Here is a 25,771-nt window from a genome sequence, read left to right as displayed (position 1 = left end):
GCAGTAAATTAAATATTAATCTCCATTATTACGTCCGCAAATTTACTATTATTTCAACACGTTAACTATTTGTCCATGATCTCGGTCTTTTAAATAATTTTATTTTTTTCATTCGTACGACCCGAAAATGGAAGGAACGAAAGTAAGGCATCATATATAATAAAAATAACAAATATAAGTACATATATAAGGTATACACAGTCATATATTTTAGATCATGTAACATGTAATATACACATATATAAAATTTATATATTGACACTACTAATTGGTAGTACCGAATTATTAAATAAATTTTATTGTTAAAAAAAAAAATTAAATTAAATATTTGACATTAAAGAAAGGGCTTTGAGGGTATTTACTACAAGACAAAACCACAAGTTTGCAAAATTGATATTTCATTTACATTATTTATGTTATTAAAAAAAAAAAAATGAAAAGAGTAAAAGAAACTTAATATTTATTGCAACTCTTAGTTTCTACTTTTTCCATAAATTAAAAAATACTTTATGAGAAATATATATAAGTACAAGTAGCATATCATACACACACATGTATATATATAGATATATATGTGTGTGTATGGGATTACAATATAAATATATTTATGGCAATTAGCAATACATTGATAGGCAATATATGGCGTGTAACCATACCTGTTCTGCATCTTCTCGTTTTTATGACATTACATAACATTACATAATAACATAGCCCCTACACCTCAACTATAATAATACGGCTTTGAAAACATAAATAATTTTCTAACATAGACTCCAATCTTTTACAATATCTTTCTAATCTTTCATTATATTTATTGATAGTTAAAGGCGGGCTGTATTTAGCATCATATTGAATTTACAATTAATGATTAACCATCATTCGACTTAACATCACATTTTCAAGTGTTACATATTACATATATCACGATTCTTAAATTCGCTCAGCGTTCAAAGTATTGCAGTTATTAGCGTATAATTTAAATTGTGTCACTCTTAAATCAACTATGCATTTACTTACAAAAAAATTTCAATATAAGCTGTCTTTGTTTTTTCTTTATATTTATTTTTGCTTCTCATTAACATTTTATTTTTATATTCGTCAGATATTTTTCAATGTAAATTGTAAAAAAGTTTTATCGAGCAACTGCCACAAATTTGTGTTGCTAGAATTTTATTCAATGTCTTAATTAATTAAAAACCGGAAAATCCGCGATCAATTAATAAAAGCTGCAACACCACTTAAAATATTTTCAACAAAATACTTCTCATAAAATTTTTCCGAGTCATTCCCACTTAAATATGTATGTATGTATGTGTGTTGTATTCAGTTAGATATTAATCTTTTCAATGGGAAAACAGAAAAGGGGAGACAGCAAAACAACCGCCTGAAATTTTTAAATAAAATTATTAATAGAGTGAAATTGGCTCTGTGGACATTATTGACTTTTTTTCCTAAAGAATTCATTTTGCCCCTCCCTCGCGACATATTTTTTCACACTAGATACGCTCTTATAATAAACAATTATAAAGAATGCAACAAAAACAACAAAAAATGCTCAATAATTTTTAGTGTAAAAATGTAAATCTCACCTTCTATATGTGATTCCATAATACATTTTTTTTTACAACAGTACACAATAGCTTTTTTTTTCTTTTATATTTAAATTTTTAATATACGTTACGACTCAAGTAGCCGTGCTAATATTTGTCATATCACTTCTTATGCAAGCTCACCTATTATTTGGCATAAAAAATAAGTTTCTTATAATATAGATTTATCTATACATGGTTTACATATATGTTTTTTTTTTATTTTTCTTCTTATTATTATCGTCATAACTATTATTATTTACTTGTAAGGAGTGTAATGTACGTGTGTTAAAAACCATGTAAGGTATATATGTTTGTTTATATTAAGTGGCAGCGTGTTTATTTTTTATTAATTTTTTGTTTTTAATTAATAATTTTACAGAATTTCATTACAAGTATCAGTGTGGTGTCAATCCGTGTACAATTTCAATTAATTAATTACTTACTCTATATATAATTTTTATTAGCTTATAGACAATTTTTCATGTCTGTACACATTATAGAATACGTATATTGCAAGATATATACATAACTATGTATACCTCATATGTACAGAGGTACAGACATTATTTCACATAGTTAAATATTTTTTTATTTTTATTTATTAAGCAACGACATCGTCCAATGTTTTTTTTTGTTTTTTTTTTTTATTTATTTATTTCTTTTAAATATAAGAAAACAATATGAGTTTTATATATTTTATTCCGAACAAGCAATAACACTTAATAATTGGACGTCGTTATAAATTCGAAGACATAACACAGAAATATCATATATTATATCATTAATATTCAAGTCAATTAAGCATTATATTATCTCAAGTGAATGGTATCATTATATTCATTTTTTAAAACGCCATATATAAAATAATTTTAGCGTAATATATAAATTAATAATCACGAGAAGCGCGATATTTTATTTACTAGTCTTATTTCCCTCGATTTATTTATCAATTACTAGTATTATTATTATTATTATTGATTATATTATATTAGGGACAACTTTCCCACGGAGCGAGCTGATTAATACTTCTCATGTCCAAGGAAGGTGAAAGAAGGGACTTAAGAGAGGCACTCGGTGGTGAACTCCCAAAGTACTTAAGTGTCAATGGAGACTGGAGATGCCTGTGACGAATCACTTCTCGCTCAGCAGGAAGTGGCCATAGTTCCTGGCGAATCGATCGGCTTGGTTGATTTGACTATACGCTCCATATTATCAATTTTAATGAGTTATAGTGATTATTTTTTTTTATTTTATAAATTTTACTGGGTACGTATGCAAAACTTTAATTTTTTATTTAAATATCAAAGGTAAGTAATTTTTTTTTTTTTTTTTTTAATGATTAATAATGAATTTATTGTAAAACCAAAAATATGTTTTTGAAATTTGTACCCATGTAATCGAACTCCATTAACTCGGATAGTTAGTCTACGGAGGAGCGGAAATTTCTTTGAATTTCCGAGTTATCGGATGCCCTTTCTCCCTTAAAAAGTAAGCTATGACGCATGCGCTCTGACATCTATATGAATGATGCATAAATAAATGTACACAGACTCGTGGTAGGGGTAAAGATTGAGGGGAAGTTCCGAGATAATGATCCGAGTTAATGGAGTTCGACTGTACATTGATAAATATTAGATAATTTCTTTTAATGAAATGAAGATAAATTTATAGTTCAGTAAATAAATGAAAGGTAATAAACTATTGATATTGCTTACCTGGAGCGAGAGAGCCTCATCTCAGGATTCACCCTGTTTATTTTTTCTGCCTGTAAGAGATCCCACTAATGACTTGATAGTTGCCCCTATTCCGCGGCCATTCGGGGTAGTTAAATTATTAGCGTTTCTAAAACCCTGCGGATGAGCGTCTAGACATTTTTGGTACCTCAGCTTTAAAAAAAAAGTAAATGAATAAACCATCAAGATTAATAAATTTTTTTTTTCTTCTTAGGACTAATAAGAAAGCCGTAATTTCAAGACTAAGATTTTCATAATGATCAAAAATTTGAATCATCATTATGAATCTTAATTTTAAAATTGCGGTGAAAATATTGGTTGTATAAGAAAATCATAAGAGACATTTTTTTTTGAAAATTAAATTTTCTACAACTTTTGTTTCAAGACTTTTTTTATAAGATCAATATTTTCGCTGTAATATCAAACATTTGAACCATTAATTTCAAAATTAAGCCAAAAATCTTGTCCCTAGTAATAATTATCGAAAATAAAAGGGTCAAAGATTTACCTTGCACGCGGCCTCAATTGTTTTGCATAAAGCACCACTGCTAGGCTCACAATTAAATATATGAGCTATAAAAAGATCCTGTGCAGTGTGCATAATAAATGCACACTGCTTAACATTTGTTCCAATGCCCAGAAATGATAGATAACGGACTCGACACTCTGTTATCAATTTTTCATCCTACATCAAACAATATTTATATTTATGTAAAGAAAAAAATAATAACAGTAACAGATAAATAAAAGTAATGATAAATGATTAGTATCATGTTTGTTGTTAAAGAGTTTTAATTTGAAATAGGTCAGATAGTCACTGTAATTAGAGGGCAAAATAAATTATTATTGTTATTATGTGAGTAACTCACGTTGGGTGTAAGTATAGAGATCATGCTCGGTGCAACAGCTACGTTAACATTTCGCCACTGATTTATAGGAGTGTTTGTCACCATGTGGTCTATTGCGTCATTTAAAACATCCATTCCTGTAGCCGCTGTTACTTGCATTGAGCCAAGATATTGCGCTCGCAGAACTTTCTTTGGTTCTTCCATCGGGGTAGGGAATGATTGTGCTAGAATTTTTTAAAATAATCATCATAATAATATAAATAATTTTAGTAGATTTTTAATATCAACGAAAAAAAAAATATCACTTTACCGACTAGTGTCTGATCATTATTTCTGTGAAAGCGCCGATGTTCTGTTGGTAAATTAGTAGGTCTTGTTGCTAAACAAGTTCTGCCATTAATATCTACTGGTTTTGCAAGATTCTGGTGTAACGATCGTTCAATCATTATTTTCTTACAAATGTCACGTAATGTATTTGCAATTGTACGAGCTGGTATGTCACACCTAAACACGTGACACATGAATTTCCTAGTTGATCTGTCTCTTGCTACATATGCAAAATCTCTAAAGAATAAAAAATTATTTGTAATTTGTTTAGATGTGAAAATTAAAATACATTGATTTTTTTTTCTACCTTTCACTAGATAATCCGTTAGAAAGCAATAATTAAAAATATTGTTATTGTTAAAGAGTTTATCAGTATAATACTAATAGTAAATTAATAGTAATTTATATTTTATAGGTACCGTCCATGATCTCTGCCGACGCCCCATACTCTGAGAGTATGAATTGGTTGAGTATTGAGTACTGTTAAATTTTCAGGGTCAATTAGTTTTAGTGCTCCTTCATCTAGATCCATGAAAAGATCTTTACCCTGTTAAAAATTATTAAATTTTAGTAATAAATCATTTTATCGGAATTTTTATAAAAGATTTTACTCACAAGTTTATTTTTATTATTATTGTATAATAAAAAATGAAAATAAACAAAAAATATTTATTTTTGTATTTTGAAGAGTGAATGTTAAAAAAATTATAAGGGCTTTATTTTAGAGACTTTCTTTTTAAGTGGATACTTTATAATTTTTAAAAATAATTTTACTGCATGATGATAAAGTCCAGTATATATTAATAAATATTGGATGTTACTTATAACTTACATCACCCCACCGACCGACAACATCTAAAAGATCATTTCTTCCGAGTGATAAGTCAACAATACATTTGTTGACAGCTTTGCTACTTCTTTCTGGCGTCAAATCTTCCTCTGCGATTTCCGTCCAACCAAGAGACCGAACCGCAAATCTGATAGGTTTGTCCCTTCCTTCAGAGTCTGCTCGGGCTGGATAACTTCTTCTCCTAATTATTATGTAACACATTATTATTTTGACTATAATTATAAGTGAATAAATAATAACAGAATATTTACTTCAATGCCAATTCCTCCTTTCGTTTATTTTCCAATTCTTGATCTAATGCAGAACTTGTGTTACTACGTGTCACTGTATTGATTATAGTACCCAATGAATGAAAGTTATTTATCTAATATATAATAAATAAATACACGTAAATTTGAAATATAAATTTATTATTTATTATTGATATATTAATATATATATATATATATATATATATATATATATATATATATATATATATATATAAACTCACACTGTCATTGTCTTTAACAAGACTTTTGTGGTTTTCATTTTTTGAATTAAGTGTCGCTTCTGGTGTTTCTCTTTGTATAGTACCACTTTTGATGTGCCAGTAGTAGGGACCATCTTTGTCTAAAATTTAACGAGAGAATCAAAATTAGTCTTGTAGTCAGTTATCTGCAGTTGTGTTTATTATAGTCCATAAATTATTACTACAAGTGTTATGATAAAAGATGATTAACTTACCCTCGTGTTTTTCCCAACCAGCTGGTAAATTTTCATCCTTGTCCTCAGACTGTGGACTCTGCGACTCATCGGCTTTTTCTTTTGAATTGTTTTCTAATTGGTTTGTTATATTTTGATCTTTTGGTTGTCTGCGTTTCACTGAAATAGGGTAAAGATCTCTGTTGAGGCCATCCTCTACATGTGGTATACCGCCCATCTCCGTTAAGTCGTTATCGGGGTTCTCACAGTAACTGTTAGATTGATAACAAAAAAAAAATTTTAAATATTATTATTGTTAATATAATAATTTTGAATCACTTAATTAAAATAAATTAATAAATAATGATATATTTGTAAATTTCATTATTAGCTTTACTCTTTGATATTTTATCAAGAGGATAGTAATGGAAATGTATACTATACACTTTATATTATTGTTTTTTTTTTATATTACGGTCTTTATAGAGCTTTGACTACAGAGCCCGAATAAATTTATTTAAATTTCCGGTGTAACAATTTACACCACAAATTGTTGTTAGATGAAATATTTATTACCATAATCTTTTTGCGCAAACTGACATACGAAAGACAATATAATAGAACTATAGAACAGTCTTGGGTCAATTGTGTAAAAGTATCAAGGAAACCCATAAGTGTTTACGTATTTATATATAAATATATCCCTATAAATCTGTCACAAAATAGTGATGCAAGATATTATGACACATGGCTGATTGATAAAATCACTTAAGTCTTTTTGAACTTCCCGCTAAAAAATTTAAAATTTAAAAAAAAAAGAAAAGTTATTGGTTTCGGTCCAATTTTCGAAAACTGAGTTTTCAACAGATCTCGAGATTCTGAGTTTCTAGGAAACTATTCTAACTAATTTTGCGATGTCCGATTGTATGTATGTAAATATTCTATAAGCTTCGTTGAATGCTACCCCAAACATCAAAATTGAATAAAAATTATTCAAGAGATATCGTAAAAATATTTCTTGGTGTGAAAATGGTCCCCCAGGAACTTACACGGTCTGCTCGATGTGAAATTTTCTTGGTGTAAAATATTAAGCAGTTTACTTTTAACCCGGTATAAAGTTTTTCTGTCACACCATTGGTGGAGTGAACCTTCCAATTCACTTGGCCCAAAATTTAACACCGAATTATTCACACCACACCTTGGACCCAAAATTTTTTACAATACATATAAAATCAATTTTTGAGCTAATCTGGCGCAAGCCATACGTTAGTAGTTCTATCAAAAAGCCATGCATGCATTAACTTGCACAATTTCTTAAGATTCAACATAAAGCATTTTATCAGCGTCAAGATTTACAGTTAAATCATATACAAAAGTAGGCAACTATAATACTAGTGACCAGGTTTACACAATATTTCCGTCGGAAACATACATGATAAAAAATTTATTAATAATAATAATTTGCTTAAAAAGTTGACCTGATCGAAAATAAAATTTGAAAAATGTTTCAATAGCAATACCATCAAAAATTAAAACAATGACTGATACATTTGTACAGCGATTACAGATATAAAATACAAATAATCATAACAAATTCGAGAAGCGTGAAAAAAAGTGACGGTTATTAGTACGACTGTGAATTACGAGTACGTACTTTCTGACATTGTGGTCGGAACCACCGGCATCGAGGGTCGCGGATGGATTTGACAGGGCCTTGGATGATGGTCGAGGATTCCCGTTGAGATTATCATCAACCAGCGCCGACTCGATCACCTCCGCACCCTCGCTGCCATACCTGAATCACGTATATATGTAGGTATAATAATCTAATACAAACTTATTATTATTTATAAATTTTTTATTATATAATTAATTATACTGATCATTCTTTTTTTTAGATCAAAGAGTACATCAACGTGGCACTCTCATCTTTCAGCTTATAATAATTAATATGTAGACGTGTTTACTTGGGATAAACTGCTTCCAGACAAATGTAATAATTTGATTAGCGATAGTAAAATTGAGTCGACGTTAACTCAAATTAGTACACACTTGCTAACAAATGCGCTCAAGAGATTAACAGCAGCCAATTTTTCATCCTAATGTTGCCAACATATACTACACTCATTGCTAATTACTTTTTGAAATTTTTTATTTCTCCAGTAAATTATAAAACTTTTTTTTCGATTTATATATCGATGTATATTAGAAATTTATATAAAAATAATAAAATATATACTGGAAACCTTCAACTGTCGCCTGCCAATTTGTCCTTGAACTTTATTTACGGTAACCTTTCATGCAATAATTTTAATATTAAATGTTACATATTTATTTTACTGTTTATATATTTATATATATATATATCAGATAATAGTTGATAATTTTTAGCATTTTTTGCATATTGATAAAACAATCAGCAATAGTTATTTATTTACAAAATTAACATAGGAATTTCTGAGGTGCTAAGCACATCAGCAGAGTACTTGGTAACAAAATATACACCCACGGCAAAAGATAACATATATTTATTAATTTATCAGACAATGGAAGCAGCCAAAAGTAATTTTATTAATTATTCAAAACACACTATTACCAGTATAAAACAGCATATACATATAAATATATTTCATATTTATTATAAGCGTGGGCGTCAGTAACGGCCTCCGATGAGCGTGCCGGTATATTGGCGTAGCCGAGACGACTTTCATTCGATCAATACATACAGCAGCGGCGCAACCCCTCTCTTATAATTTTAAACCCCTCTACGAGTTTTGGAATTGCCCTGCGGCCCCTGCGACACAGTCTTACTGATCTCGCTGTTATTCACATGTATATACACATACATATATATATATATATATATATATATATATATATATATATATATATATATAGTAGAAAACCTTGTATTGCGTCATTACTCATACTAGAGTTTACACATTTTGTACATCGCGCTTCATCTCTAACTCAGTCACACTCTTACAAACTCTTGTACTGCTACTACTACTACTATTAATACTATCTTGTGCTTGGTGAGGGATGAAACTTGGATGATATTTTGACTGTGATAAACAAGGAAACATATCCCTGACTTGACTGACTACTCGTTTTTCACAACGCGCTTACAGCCATAGGGTAATTAAGTTTATGCTGATTTGCCACCCTTCGATCCAACCAACTTCCGACACTCATCAAAGTCCCTAAGATATATATGTCTTCAGGGGCTTTGATTTATAATCGAAAATAAAAAAAATTGTCTTTTATTTAAATTACTTTTTCAGAGTGTATACAATTTGAATATTTTATCAACTATTTTAACTCAAAAAATAAAGGTACAAAGTGCATAGTAGTTTGATACATGGGAGTGATAGCGGTAATAAATGGTATTCTTGAGATTAAATTACTGTATATCTTGTGGAGTATCAAGAAATAAAATTGTAAAAAAAACATATAAAATGAGATGGAAAAGTCAAATGCATAGTGGTAAAACAAAAAAAGGGAAAAACGTGGAGAGAAAAGGGAATTCCATTTGAAAGATTTATGGTGACGGCAGCGAATGTGCTTCCCAGTAGTATATTACGCACGTAACTCCATGATGCATACATGATAGTGTCACGGGCAACCTGCTGTTGACCTGTTATTGCTGCCATCAATATATGTATACATATGAAAACATTTTAAAGCAGTAATAACAGGAGCAACGACCAGCAATGACGTTACATATATATGTTACCAGACAGCCATTTTTTTTATATTCCTGTCTGTTATTTATTTATTTATCTTCATTTAATCCGAAGATTATTTTTACTTCATTTATTGAATTTTCGTCATGTAGAAAATTATCCTACGACATGAATTATATTTAAATAAACAACTAGCAATAAAATGAATTGATATGTAGGAGTGATGCGAAAAAATGTATCAAATTATTAAAATAATTTATTGTATTTGATATATTTTTTGAATTACTTCGAAGTTAAATGAAATATTTAATTGAATTGGAATAAACATAGTAAATGAATTGAGTGAAATATTTATTAATTAAAGCTTCAGTGAAACAAAAGGCCAAGGTAAGTTTAATTTTTTTAAAAGTATCTACAAGTTTTTTTTCATAGATAATATTTATAAATAGTAGTATCTACGAATAAGAAGATAGTAATTTAAAGTGGAACAGACATCAGGCATCAGCAATTAGCGATATATTTAAACGGTCAGCATCATATTGAACTAAATAAGGATTAAGTCAAATGAAATTCAAAAGTAGTCAGAAAAAAGAAAATTGATTACATTATTTACATTAAAAATAATGAACAATTTATATATGTTCAAAGATGAAACATAATCAAATTACAATACGTTAAGAAATAAAATACATGAAGAAATGATTTATATTAGAAGAATTAAATGCGCCGAGAGGATAAAAGTAGAAACGCTCATCTTTAAATCTCAATCGATTATACAGTTTCGATTGAAGAAATTTATGAAATTTTATACATGTATGTAAGTAATATATTGTAAATTATTATTAATGTATTTTTGTAAAATAATAAACATTAATAAAGAGTTAAATTTTTTAATTTTGAATAAAACTCACAGTCAGCTACCGGCACTTGAAATATTGGCAACCATTGGAATTCGCGGAATTAATTCAACTTGTACTAAGCTTTGATTATTATTCATTTTATATATTAGAATATTGTTTATAAGTTCTGTTAATTGACAGCTTATACTACAATTATTTTCAAATAATCGATTATTATTATTTATATAAAATAAGATGTATGTATAATATGTACTATGGAATTTTTAAAATGAAAAAATACATGGTATCTTTAGTAACGCCCGATTACTCGACAACGACAGTCGGAGAAAGACTAAAGTATTTTATGGAAAATATCGAGCTTTCGGTAAAACTCGGCTCTGTTCGGTTTAATTCGTGTTACCTCATGACGTCATAATGCCGTACCATCGCGTATTTTTACTACTGAAAATTATTAAGTATCTGTAGTTAATCTATCATTTCGAGTACAATATTATCTTGATTTCATTTTCTTATCATTGAATTATGGTAATTTATAACAAAACTGACCGCTGGCAATTTTTTTTTATTTTATTGCCTTACCCTCATTACTATTTCACAATGTTTTTCAATATATATTTTTTTAAAATGTCACGGTGACAAATTCCTTATTTATGTCTAATTAACTATAAATTAATCACTTTAAATTATACCCAGAAAAAATCATTTATTAGCGCAAAAAATTTTTACTTTCCCCAAGAAATTTTTTCCATTTTAAATTAAAAACAAAAATTTTATTGAAGCGATAAACAATTTTCTTGCGCCAAGAAATACTTTTTTTCTGTGTACATTCAGATTATCTATAAATTAATATATACGTTTTTTTTCTTCCTATTGTTATCATAAAAAATTAAAAAAAAAATTCAGTCGCTTTCAATAACTATGACATTTTTTTGTTACTTTTATGTATTATGAAAAATTTTTTTATAAAATAAAAATAAAAGAAAGTATTGCTCTTGGACTCGATAATGAAAACAAAAAAAAAAAAAAAACAACAATAATATTATAGTATGGAAGTAGATCGATAGTCTATTTATTCAGCCGGCAATTTCAGAGAATCACTAGTTTAGCCGAGGTGAAATGTATGAAATAGAATACTCTTATACACTGTAAGTCATAGTGGCAGTAGCATAGTAATCAAAAGCTGTCAATACATGTATTTAAACAATACGTATGTATTTTATACATATACATGTGTTTAATGAGTGTAGGCGAGGATAGAGAAAATGAGCTGTAGAACAAGAGAAAGAGTATTTGTTGATAGCGACACATATATAGGAGACACAGTGTAAGGTTTGTTCACTACTTTTATTATATATGTACTACATGCTAGTATACCTTTATGCTAGCCAGTTCAATAGCAGTAATGTCGACCTACAATGTTGAGAGATTACCAACGGGTTTTCCCGATGATACTGTGGTGAACGTCCCGACGCCCAATCAATAATCTACAGTAATTCTCATTCTCATTTCTTTTTTTTTTTTTTTTTTTTTTATCCACACACCCATACAATATTTCGTAATGGTCATTTTTGTTGCATTAAGTCACCAACGATATATTATACGATAATATATTATATGTGAGTTATGCAATGATTTTAAGTATGAAATATATGCAGTTTTTTTTCTTTCACGCCCTTATGGATTCTGGTTCGAACCCAGAAACTATAAGGAAATAAAATTTTTTTAAATTTATGATAAAAAATTTGATATATTATATATTTCAAAAGTATTTTACTACATGAAAAAAATGCGTGTAATGGCTATTATTAGCATTAATATGCAATGAATTATTGAATGAAGAAAAAAAAAATATTACTTCAGTACTTGGATATAAAATATCTTCCTTAACATTTCTTTCTTAAAAAAAATCGAATTGTCTTATTTATAGCGACTCATATTTCGTAAAAATAATTTTACCAGAGCTATATTTTGCAAATCGATATACTCGAGTCAAAATTACAACGAAATAAATTATTTATCGTTTAAGCCTTTCAACGGGAAAATTATTTTAGTCATATCACGTAAAAAGCAACTTTTTGGATCCTACTTTATTTCAGCCTCTGACGAAAATCTTGACAAAGATGTAATCCACAGAGCATTGAAAACAACGAGGGTCTAACATTTATATACATCGGGGAATACATGTAGCTTTTCTCGTGTGTAGTACCGTTGTGAGAGTGCTTCAATTTTCCCCAAGTCTATATGACTTCCATATATATATATATATATATATACTTCAAACAGAAAGAGCTTACGGGTTAGAGGACAATGAAGCCACACGTGTTCCTATACTCCTGTGCAGCAACACGCCTACGGACCCAATTTCGTTGGAATATAAATGTAAATTTAAGTTTGTACTTATGTTTTTTTTGCAATATTGTAATCAGAGTTAATTTATCAGTAATGCAAATATTGAAAATTTTTTTTTATTCAAAAAGCTAGTGGATTATTTCGGCATAGAAAATTTTTCATTGTTGTATATAAGATATATATTTATTATATTCAGTAATAGTTAAAAAAAAAAAATATAAAATAGTAGTATTTTTTATCTATGAGACGATTAACAGACAATACTGAATGTAAAAGCTGCACATAATAAGTGCATAAACCCAGGTCATTTACCCTGATAGTACCGGCACGGAAAATTCTAATAAACGCGCTACTACGAGGTAATCTATATAATCCCAGAGATAGGTGTCTGTTGCTAAAGGTATCAACCTCATGGATAGTGAAACTATTTATACGCAGCCATATAATACAATAATAAAACAGGATGCCAAAGACAGGATAGTTGAGCAATTATTGGTCACTTTCTGGTCACAGTGTAATAAAATTTTTTAGTACACAACCAATAGACGGCTTTTATTTTATTTATTTTTTTACTATGTTTTTAAATAGTAAATATGTAATTTGGAAAAATACAAATAATTAATTGCAAACCGAACAAAGAATCCTTGGAAAAATTGAATGGAATTTTTTTTTAATTATACGGCCATTACTACATCTTTACATTCGTAAAATAAAATAAAAATTACTTAATTAAAAAATGAGGGTTTGAAGTCGGCAAATGTTTGACTTTCAAAACTTTTCCTTTTTCATTTGAAATTTTTTAAAATTATTTTTCCTAGTAGATACGACTAGTTGGAATGATAAACCGACAAACATTTCCTTAATTGGATTTTTATGCTCGGATTCTTGCCATTCGTCACTTTACGATAATGTGATATCGTCGAGCGGAATGTGCCTTCATGATATCCCTAGTAATTTATACCTCGCAAGCGTGTGCTTGTAAAATTACTAGTAAGGATACAGATATAGTGACATGACACCTAAAGAGTTTTTTAAAATTAATCTTATCTACAAATACTAATAATAATTACGATTAGATAAAAATTTCGTTCGCGTACTAAATACAAGTTCAATTTTACGTTCTAAAAGATAGTTGTCAAAAATTTTCCGTTGAATATTACTATATAATTAAATATAAACTCGGGAAAATAATAAGGGTCTATTATATGCTTTAAAAAATGACAAAAATTGGACTAGCTTAAAAAATAATAAAGATGAGTTGAATTAAAACTTACCCAAGATTGTGGTTGGCAGTATTGTCTGGTGTTTCTGCAGTGACTGAATTCTGAGTTAGAGGACCCTGAGTAACATCAACACCCATGCTGCCAAGGTCTAGTGTGGCGTATGTTCTACGTGCATGCCTCGTACTATTACCAACTCCACCTCCGTTTACGATACCTGTAACCATCTCGTCTCTTCTGGCACCACTGACCACTAGATCTTGATATAATTCATCAAACAGTGAATTTCCCGAACTATTACTATTAAGTGCGTCATCAAAGCGCGCTGATTCTAGATGATAGTTTGGATTTTCAAAAGACAAAAGTCCGTTTTCTGTAAAACATCAAAATTAAATAATCTACATTAATTATTATTATTACATTTAAATAAAAATTTAACTATTTCATCTGTTTAGGGGAGAACGGGGATGATTGTCTCATAGGATGGTCGTCACTGAGGTCATAGCAGACAACTTATCGAACGAAATACGAACATTGATTGGCGCCGAAAGGAAAGTGATGCCTTCATGATTTTTCGACGCCGATCGATGACCCGATCGCCACAAATGACCGCTGTGGCCACCATACCCAGTCTCCCCTAATCGTTTCTCCAAGCCATTAATTTGTTACTAAATTCAATATAACACATTGTCAATTATAAATGTATATAGCGACTAATTATCCCCAGGATGATTACGTAATTATCAGCGGTTTATGACTCGATTAATTTCTCATATATATTTTACAAGGCCAGTGAATAAAACGATATAATTTGACAAACGTCTTCTGGCCTCCTTCGGCCATGACTCTAGACGCCATCTTGAAATAGTTTGAGAACCTCACCAACCTTAGTACAGTAGTAAAGCAATCGATATGGATAACTGAACAAAATAAAAATTATTTCGCGCTTGATTGGATAAGCAATGGGTCGAAACTTTACTCGTGTAATACCGACGGCAATACTAGTTGATCATAATTCTTTATATTTTACATTCAAATCTAATAAATACACGTACTTATTATTAACTACTGATTGTCATAAATATTTAATAGATTAATTTTCTTTACTTGCCCTCTTGATTGCTTTTGACATTAATCTTATCAAAAATATCAATATTTATGAAAGACGAACACATACATAAAAAGTCATATATTTTTTATGTAACTTGTGCTTAAAAATATGCCGTTAAATGGCTTTCATCAGCCGCAAAAAATTTTCTCTGATTGGTTAAAAGTGTGATTTATTATATTTTATAGTCTTTTCATAAAACAACACATTGATCATGATCATATTTTTTTTCTATTACCCATTACGAAAATCAATTGAATAGATCATATTTATTATTAAACATATCATCGAGTATAATGCTAGTGAATAAAATCAAGCGTTAAAAAAATATGTTCTATACAGTAAAGTTCGTATTCCCAAGTGGTTTTGATCGATAACAGGACAAACAAAGAGGTAGTAGCAAAGTTTGACATACTATATGCACTAGTACAAGTTCTAGAAAGGGAAAGAGGTAAATCTTAAAATTTTACCTTCTCATCTCAAAGTTTAAGTTTACGAGCACTTTATAAGCGAGAAAACTAACAACTTGTCTGGACTCTCTATTAGAACCATCATCCCCTTGAGAACTTTTAAGCTGTGGGGCTAAATTTCATCGCAATCGATTTAATCCTTTATAACATAATTGATACAAAACAATATCGATGCTAATTTTAACTTTATCGAACATTATTGTTTCAAATTTCTCCATCATCTAGAGATACTTTTAGATTATTGTTTAAAAAAAAAATTGAACCGGAAAATTCCAGATTGTACTTTAATTATAGTTGAATAATCATATTCAAAGTGGATGACATTAATAGCCAACCAACTGGTGAGCTTGTTTTATTTTTTCATATCAATTAATAAACCGTAAGAGTGAATTTTGTATAAAAGTTTTCTGTTGTTATTTGAAGTTAATTTGAATGTATCCAAATTTCGTCTGGGTAGATTAAAGGGTGCTAATTATTGATTCCATTTATTTTGGATAAAAAAATTGTTACAGATCGCACCTGATGAATATATATTGCCAGAAGAATCGATTTTACAAATACACGCACTATGAGTGCCAAAGAGCAAAAACGTGTTATCGCGTTATATGAAGCTTGATGCGGAGCTTGAGGGATGAAATAAAGGGAATGATGGAGATTAAGTTTAAAAAAAATAAACGAGATAATGTTATAGATAACAAGGTTTTTATTAAAACAAAAAACTCCATTTGTAGTTTTTATGCATGGAAAAAATTTTTGATAAAATGTACTCCACAATTTAGAGTAATTGGATCAAAAACCGAAATAATAAAAACTGATTCCTTTTGTTTTATTTTTTACTCTTTTTGTATTTAAAAATTACTCGAAATTGGGTTTTTTTATCCCATAATCGAACACTTTCTAGAAACGGAAGAGTAATTATTTATTCAAGCCCAGTTTTACTCACAATTAACGATAACTCTCCCCGTGTATATACTCTGCAGAAAAAAAGGATTACTTGAAAAAATTTTCTTGCTATAAAATTTCCGTGTAGAAATTTGAAATGTAAGATCGTCCTTGTAATTCAGAAGGTTCAGAACGAACTCCCAAGTGGATTTTATTGCCCTCCAGTGGTCCTTGGAGAGGTCGCGGTTAACGCTATAGCAGCAGTAAGTTGATAGGAGAGGTGTGTGTTGTGGTTCACCAGAGGGCTGTGCATCCTACCGCGCCGCGCCGCACCAGCGGGTCATAAGAGGTTCGAGTTTGACACCACATAAACGCATATAACTGCTCTGTACTTAATGATTTCTCCATTTCCCGAAAACCGACCTATAGTTCAAATTTATTTGTTGAATATTTCAACAAAAAAGTCTCTTACGGACATAAATATTGACATCGTTTTTTTTTTGTACAAGTTTGGATTAATTACCACTCAACTGAACTATGAAAATATGACAAATAAATTCCATCAGCTCTTTTTTAAAAAAAATATTTTCATGTACGAAATTTAAATTTTTAAAGTGAAATATAATTTTTATGGATCAGATTTGCCAATACGATTTAGAAAATATTAAATAATGTTATAGAGACAATGAAAGACATATCATATGTGTGAGTCATTCGGGTACGTGATGCACATGAGTAAAATCTGTGCTAGTATGACATACTATATATAGTCAAATACAAATAGAGACGTCATGTGCACATGTGACACTCTATAGATATATAATTACATATATATCAAACATAAATTTATTACTATCCAATTTTTCTATTAAATCAAGAATATAAATAGTTTTCTCAAGTCAAAATTCACACCGTTGTTTATTTTCGTTAGCACCAGCTTCCAAGAGTAATTTATTGCACATTACTCCAGTTAAAGAATGTAATTTTGTCTGGTAGTGCTTTAAGACGTCCCTTTGTGAGTGTTAATAAACTGAGTTGTGTTGAACAACTCAGTAAGGTAGATTTTAAAAAATATCCATTTATACGTGTATTTATAATTAATCAGCCAAACAAGCATTGCTTTTAATCATGAAATTGAGAACACGTTTGTTAAGTAAGTGTAAATATTTATAAAAAAAAAAAGAATGAAAAATAGTACAGTGTAATACAAGTACAGTATCGAAGATCGATATTATATACAGTGTTGTTAAACACGCAAGTTATTCCTAGAAAAAAAATATATATGGCCTATGATTATGTTATATACCAGCGGGATTAGCTAAATCGATACTTGTCTTATTATTACTATTATTATTATTAATAGTTTCTATTGTTGCAATATTATTGTCTTCTTGAATCAATGGTCGAAATAGAAGTAGAAATCATAGTAGATAAAAAGGTGCAATGACAAGTCTTAGTGTACAAACTGACAGCGAATCTAATTTATTTATATGAATATATATATCATGATTTCCGGTCTTGTATATTTTTCAGTCTAGTCAATGCATAGATTTGCGCGGGAGGTTCGATTTTGTCACGATATATATGTGATAACAGGATGATTATTTAAATGTGTTGAAACAATCGTATTGTATAATTTAATTTAGATAACTTTTATCAGGTAAAACAAATAAATGCAATTAAAAATATAAAGCTAATTAACATTAGTTGAATATTTTGGAAATCAAGATATTGTAAGAACCCGTTATTACATGTTTAGAAACCTAAGGGGGAAAAAAATGTACAATAAGGGTAAAAAAGTAGTCACGCGATTTTTTTTTAAGTTTGTATATTGGTGAGTCTGGTCAGGGCCGCGTGGTAGTTCTCTTACAGAAAATAAGTCGAATAAATAACTCCAAATACATAAGAAATTTATGGAATTTCGAGTATTAAGTATCTTAAATTTTTCACCTTTTATTTTAAAAAAATTTTTTTTTTATCTTCCTAAGGTTTAAATGATAAAAAGTAGTTATGAAGATTAAATTATATGATAATAAAAAAAAACATACAATCAATAAGTAATTAAAAAAGAAAACTTACGGCTTGCTCTGTGCAGCACCATCGTGGAATTTTGAATTTTTATTTCAATGTTTTGTCAAAAAGAAAAAAAAACAATAAATAAATAAAAAGTAACACACGCTTGTTCACAAACGCAGTTTTTAAAAAATTTACAGACTGCTTTGTTCAGTTCATTTATAATTTCATAATTCTACGTTTATCTTATCACAATTATCATAAATTCATTTAAAAAATATCACCAATATACTATTGTAAATTAAAACAAATATTTCAACACAAATATATACATATAAATATATACATATATATATTTATATATATACATATATGTATATAATAACTACATATTATCTTCACACATTAAATATTAATGACATAATAATAATTAATAATTCACAATTAAATTGTTAAGACACATGGCCAGCCGTATTGCATTAATTCGCCTATAAAATCCAAAAATATATATAATATATATAATAATAATAATAATAGTAATAAAAAAATGTGGTACTGAGTGTCGCTACAAGAAAATGAAGGAATAAAGCTCTGAAGAAGTCGGGGCGTCGCGTACGTTGCAGTGACTGATGAAAAGCTACATTGGCGCCCTCTCTTTTCACCCCAACTCGCAGCCCTCCGCGTCAGTTACTCGCGCGCGCATTCACTATCCTCGAGCCCCTCGACCTATACCACCTATACTATACATGCTTCATCGCTCACTATCCTCACTATTTAAACTTTTCTCTCTGTTAGTCTGGTTGCCTTGGTGGTTCCTTCCCTTACCTGTACTTTGATGTCTACTCCCACCACGGTGTGACTATGTCACCTCTACTACTACTAGTGCCACATACTGCTTGTACTATCACCCATCTACATCCCTCTTACTTTAAATTAAATTCATCCCCCATTCATGTCATCCTTTTCTTTTTCTTCTTTATCCATTTTTTTTTTCTTTTTTTTCTTTTTTTTTTTTTTTTTTTCTATTACTATAATTTATATTCATTCTTTCTCACTCAAGCTTTTCGCGCTACTTCATCTGATGGGTTAGCAAGCACACGGGTCACATGATTTTATCATCAACCAATCAGCATCGTGATACGTCATCCAGTGGTTCTCATTTAATAATAAGCTTGAGAGAGACAGATAAAAAGGGTTGAAAGTGAGATGGAAATAACATATCATATTAATATGGCAAAATTTATATGAGTGTATGTGTGTTACAAGAAAAATAAACTAAACGGTAAATATATATACAATGATTATAAGTAACGGGGAATGATAAGGGTAAAAACCAACCGACACTTTCTTACATACATGTATCATCCAATGAGTCTTTAGGATCATTTACTGTAACATGTACTTTCTACCATGAAGATAAAAATAATGTCAGCTAGTACTCGGAGAGAAAATTATGGGAATGGTTCGCATACTGCATGGTAACCGGTTTTTTTCAAATGTTGATTATAGGAACGGCACCCATATATATTATGGTAATCATTCCTATAATTATGGGTATAGTTCCTATGGAATCATGATAACCGTTACCATGTAACTATGATAATGGTTACCATAATATTATGGTAACGATTATCATAATGTATGGGAATTATTACCATAATATTATGGTAACCATTACCAGAATATTATGATAATTGTTACCATAATATTTAGAAATTATAATAAATTTTTTTTGTAATGAGCGTTTTTTTTATATACTTAAAATTTTGTAATATACAAATAAAAAACGCTTCTTTCAAAAAAAAAAATTATTATAATTTCTAAATATTATGGTAACCATTCCCATGATATTATGGTAACCATTCCCATACTATTATCGTAACTATTCCCATAATATTATAGGAATAATTACCATAACATATAGGGCTTATTCCCATACACACTTAGGAACCATTACAATGTGGTTATAGGATCGGTTACTATTTGCTTGTGGGAACTATTCCTATGAGTATGGTAATCATTACCATGATTCTTTCACATGCGATATGGAAACTGTTACCATAATGATAGGAATTGTTCCCATACTTATGGAAACTTTTCCCAGAAAGTATGGGTCTATATCCCATAATCCCAAGTAATCATTACCATAACGGTATGGGATGATATTTCATAAACGTACTAGGAACAGTTACCATAATTTTCTCTTCGTGTATAGTGATGTGTAAAAAGAATTTAAATTAATTAAAGCTGACCACGAATCACATATAACAGAACAAAGAAACAAGCTCATGAGATATATATAATTCTAAAGGGATTTAATGATTTGATACCTGTTGGGACACATAGTAGCTATTATATGCACCGAGAACACCGAAGAGACATATATATATATATATGGATATGTAATCGTCATGGCACATCAACGTCACGAACTCGGGTGTTGTGTTGGATGATGCCGGGTGTAAACGAACAAATAGAATAAACTAGAGTTTAATGATCCCTATGAATCATTCATATAATGGAGCGCATGCTTGTTCATGCCAATACAAGTACATCTGAAACATGCCATCGCTGCATGTTTTCAGTCATCTGTCTATTGTTTAAGGATATATATCCTATAGTCAATAGTTTTTTGTCATCAGCTTACATCTTGAATCGGAGTAAATTCGGATTTAAATGAAATCCAGGTCTCTTCGCATTCACTGCCGATTTTTACAGTGTAGTATGGGTAATACGAGATTTAACGCCTGGTTTAATTTATAAGATGTAAGTTTAGGTTTTGTTTAAAGCTGAAATTTCTATGGACCAATGCGATTGTAGATTATATTGGATTTGCTGAAAGCTATTTCGTTTAAAGTATAATACAGAAGCAGGAACAGTATAGGTACAGTGCTATGGAACTACATATAAAAACTACCGAGACTACTAAAGAGAAAAGAGAAAAAGGAACAGAGTCTGTCGTGCAATGACGTTTTATTTCTACTTAGTACAAAGTAAACTGAAAGAGAGAAGCAGACAAAAGCTATAGTTTTATAGAACTGAAGCAGAAGCAAAAGCAAAAACTCATGTAGAGAGCTTATATGTGATATTTAAATTTTCATATACCAGACCAAAAAAAGTACGATGCATGCAATACAAACGATTGTTTGATTTATGGTATGCAATAACTACGATGAAATTCGACTTAGTTGATACGTTGTTGAAAATATGCATACACAGAAAAAAAGTATTTCTCAGTGCAAAAAATTTTTACTTACTCCAAAAAATTTTTTGCATTTTAAATTTTAAAATAAATAAAAATTTTTATTAAATGAAATAATTTAAACTGAATATTTAATTATTTTAAATAATAAAAATAATTGACATAAATAAAAAATCAAATTTATTTGGATATAAATAAAAAATAATATCTACAGATAAGAGGACTACGCCCACCCGATCGACAGAGTACACATTATGAGAACGACGAAATACCCTTTAGCAATTTCCGTCCTTGAATTGAAATGTTATTGCGTTAGCAACACACTTCCTCTCTCTGTTCTTCACTTCCTTTCTCCCTTGATTATTTCGACATTTTCGACCGTGTATGACCGAGCTATAAGAGTACATACCCAATGAAAAACGTAAAATACAAATGACCATAAAAAAAAGAATTAAGTAATATCATAATAGGATTTCTGTGTGGAAAAAAAATGTGTAATAAACTACAGACAAGTGATTTAAATTATAAGAACAAAAATTTCCAAAATTTTAGCTACTGTTTAATTTTATAAATGTTCTTTTTTTTTATTACATGAATCGATTGTTTATTAATTAATAAAACGGTAAGTAGGTAATTAATTGTTTTTATTATTATATAGCCAGAATAAATATAAAATAATAATTGCGTTATATAAAATAAAAGAGAAGAAAAGAAAACAAAGAAACCACGAGACTTTTATTGGTCCCAAGCGCGCTAATCTAAAGTAGCCATAAATTCATCGCTCGGGAATTGCTTCTTAACTTCGGGCCTATAATATATATATATATATATATATATATATATATATATATATATATATATATATCAAAGGATTGAACAACCTGTCAGGAGTCTTAGGGTACGGACGTGATCCCTTCGTAGTTAATGTATAGGGTATGGAATGTATATATATTTTGAACATAAACGTATATAAGATCCAAGTCTATATCAATACAATAGCAATTGTTCTCCTCAGCAAAGATTAATTCAGTAACAATACTATCAACAAATAATTTTTCACATGCATTCATAACAAAAAAATCATGTCTACATATCGTAGTCATTTTTTTATTCAATTAAATTGATTAATCGGATTATGAAAAGAAATAAATTTATATCACCGACAAATAATTATTTTATCAATAGCTGTAGCAGAAAATTTATCGATCAAGATGATCCAATTATTATAGATTAATTGAGAAAGTTTGTGAACGTGGTAAATATTAATTGAATTAAATTCTTGATTTATTTCCTTTATCTTTCATTATACCCGGAAATCATATTCTATATATATATACATCTCAATGATAACAAACACTGGTAGAGAAATAGGGCGGAAATAACTATAGTAAACCTTATTGTGTGGTTTATCCCGACAAATAACATACAATACGCGAACGTTTATATAAAATTATTCGTTTTAATTGAGACAAAAGTTATTTTTATTTTAGGCGCTAATTTGATGTAAAAATAAAAGAAGGCGTGCAAAATAAGTGCAACTTGGTCTAGTTTTTAAACTCAAATAGCAAAGGCGAAGCCGAAAACGGGGGTGTGTTGAGTCGCTACCGACAATAGCGAGCGCTAAGATCAAATAAATATGGTGGCAAAACCTAGTATAGAAACACAGGTCCATTTAATTTAACCAACTTTGTTCTTAGCTCGAACAAGTGCTCGTTTGACTTTCAGCTACTTTACCAACTGTGCCAAGTATGAAGCTGAGAATTCGTCGCTCGCTTTATTCTACGAATAGTTTTAAATTTTCCATAGTCCATTAACTTTTTTTCCGAACACATCGCCAACTTTTTATATATAAATAAACTATTTTAATTAAGTTTACTTGTGTATATATGTATGACTATTGAAAGAATAATATAGACCGATTTGAAAAGTAACAGAAAAACGATAAACTTTCCAACTATTTTTTGCACACCCGCAAGACGCAATGGCAGTTTTTAACTGAATTTTATGACGATAACATGTGTTACTGATTGCGTGTTGGATAAACTTTTTCGTATTTTTCTTGAACATCCATTCTGTTGAAATCCACAACATCTAGCACATCTGTGCAATTCCATTAAATCAAAATAAAAAATATATATATAAATATAATATCAAATGTTTCTGTGAAAGATCTAGGACTCACGAAATTTTTCTTTTCTAATATCCAATAATAAGAAAGATATGAAATGTATGTGAATTCTCTTTTCTATATACTTAATCGGCCTTACTATGAAAATATACACAATTGACAATACAATTGAAATAAATTTATGAAAAGCAGCATGTGCGCGAAACATGTACACTAGTGTATGATTTGAAATTCTGTTGATAATCGATCTGCGAAAAAAATTAGTGGGCGGTCAGACTCTCACATGTCCAATTTTGTGTTGTGATTCTGCAACTCATCTTGGCTCGCGTAAAAATTATCATCAAAATATTATCCACAATTTACACGACAATATGTACATATATAAAATATATATGAATATAAAAAGTGATATGATTGCGCTTGCCCGCGAAACATTAATTCTAGACATATAAAAAAATAAAAACAAATAACTTACCGAGAAAAACACTGTCCTCGTTGTCGAGATCAAGGTCAAGATCAAGATCAAGATCATTATTAGTTGAAGATTGATCGTTTGTATTTGAATGCTGGGTTTGCCTTACAACATCCATATTTTTACAAAAAAAATTATTATAATATTGCTCTTCAAGACACCTAGCAGCTAACAATTCCGTCAACAGCGGGAGATATGATGAGGTAATAAGACGCGGATTTGTCGCTCGTACGCAGCCGGGTATCCAGAGCCCAATAAGACTGTAGGGTACCGCAGGAACTGCTCCCGCACTCACGAAGCCACCGTTAAACAATTCTCCGCACAACATAGGTAGAACAGAGACTGCCAACTATCCGTCGTTATCCTCTTAACTCCAGGGAGATGATTATCTAAATATTCAATAATTATTCATTATTTATCATCATTAGAAACCAACCAATTAATTATTTACAATCCGCGACAACAAACACTGATAATTTATTTTATTTATTATTATTTATACTAGGAGGATTTATGATGACAAATTTTAATATTACGAACACGTGCTATATAAAGCAGCTTAATAATTGATGATAAATAGAGTTACATGATATGTCATCGACAGGGCACACTTAACTACTACTATAGCTGTTATTAATTCTGCTGTTGCTACTTCTGCTTTTGCTGCTGCTGCTAATCCAAGTATTATTGTATAACGTGGGTGCATCGCCTCCGATCATGTCAAGCATTACAGGGCCGTAACTACATGTGTATTTAAACCAATTAAAATCAATCAAAATCGTTATAATGTAAACCCAATTGAAGAAAGTACGCTCGCAATTTTAGTGAAGTAGTCTGAAGTAGATACATATATGGTATTATCACACAAATCATACAACTATAAACTGAACAAAGTGATATGACCTACTGGTGCTAAAAAGACAACACACACTACTACTATACAGACACTGATTTTAAAGTATACTGTGTATTACATAAAATAGCTTAAAAAATCAGCCATGGATAAACCTATTACCGGTTATCAGGTCTATTTGACTATATATATATATTACAATGCGATTTTAAGAGTATAGTATAAATCGAAGACCAACCAGGGCCGTCATAGATCAATGAGCGCCAGAGCTAAGACCCTGCCTTTCTTTTATTACCATTATTATTATTACTGTTATTCTTTTTCGATATTTGTGTTAGTATATATAGGGCATACTAAAGTAGATAAACGATGTACCTGTAGGGTCGAACAGTGCGACAAAAAAATATTTTTCTTAAAAATAAAAAAATTCATATACGCTGGATTTTTCTCGACTCGTAAGCCTTTCAAACAGCCTCAAAAAATTCACTCAAGTA

General features: G+C 29.7%; 1 protein-coding gene across 6 annotated transcripts in view; it reads right to left on the bottom strand.

Annotated features, from left to right (window-relative positions):
- Positions 1-2,255: 2,255 nt before the first annotated feature.
- LOC103578482 (protein Fe65 homolog) overlaps positions 2,256-25,771 on the bottom strand; it is a 33,669-nt gene continuing 10,153 nt past the window's right edge. The window contains exons 1-14 of one of the 6 annotated variants that reach the window (XM_053738282.1): positions 24,965-25,024; positions 24,428-24,813; positions 14,204-14,522; positions 7,689-7,829; positions 6,077-6,306; positions 5,844-5,962; positions 5,602-5,714; positions 5,333-5,531; positions 4,920-5,047; positions 4,484-4,737; positions 4,195-4,397; positions 3,834-4,010; positions 3,308-3,478; positions 2,256-2,794 (exon numbers count right to left, since the gene is read on the bottom strand). In XM_053738282.1, the coding sequence (XP_053594257.1) occupies positions 3,329-3,478; positions 3,834-4,010; positions 4,195-4,397; positions 4,484-4,737; positions 4,920-5,047; positions 5,333-5,531; positions 5,602-5,714; positions 5,844-5,962; positions 6,077-6,306; positions 7,689-7,829; positions 14,204-14,522; positions 24,428-24,752 (2,358 nt within the window). In that variant the 5' untranslated portion in view covers positions 24,753-24,813; positions 24,965-25,024 and the 3' untranslated portion in view covers positions 2,256-2,794; positions 3,308-3,328. Of the gene's footprint in view, positions 2,795-3,307; positions 3,479-3,833; positions 4,011-4,194; positions 4,398-4,483; positions 4,738-4,919; positions 5,048-5,332; positions 5,532-5,601; positions 5,715-5,843; positions 5,963-6,076; positions 6,307-7,688; positions 7,830-14,203; positions 14,523-18,688; positions 18,914-19,191; positions 19,228-24,427; positions 24,814-24,964; positions 25,025-25,771 lie in introns of those variants that run through there. The other 5 variants (XM_053738289.1, XM_053738277.1, XM_008559631.3 and 2 more) reach the window with 5 other exon arrangements.

The sequence above is a fragment of the Microplitis demolitor genome, chromosome 1, assembly GCF_026212275.2.
Source record: "Microplitis demolitor isolate Queensland-Clemson2020A chromosome 1, iyMicDemo2.1a, whole genome shotgun sequence".
NCBI classification, from domain to species: domain Eukaryota; kingdom Metazoa; phylum Arthropoda; class Insecta; order Hymenoptera; family Braconidae; genus Microplitis; species Microplitis demolitor.
The sequence above is the reverse complement of the archived record's forward strand: the minus strand, read 5'-3'. Positions and strand labels throughout refer to the sequence as shown.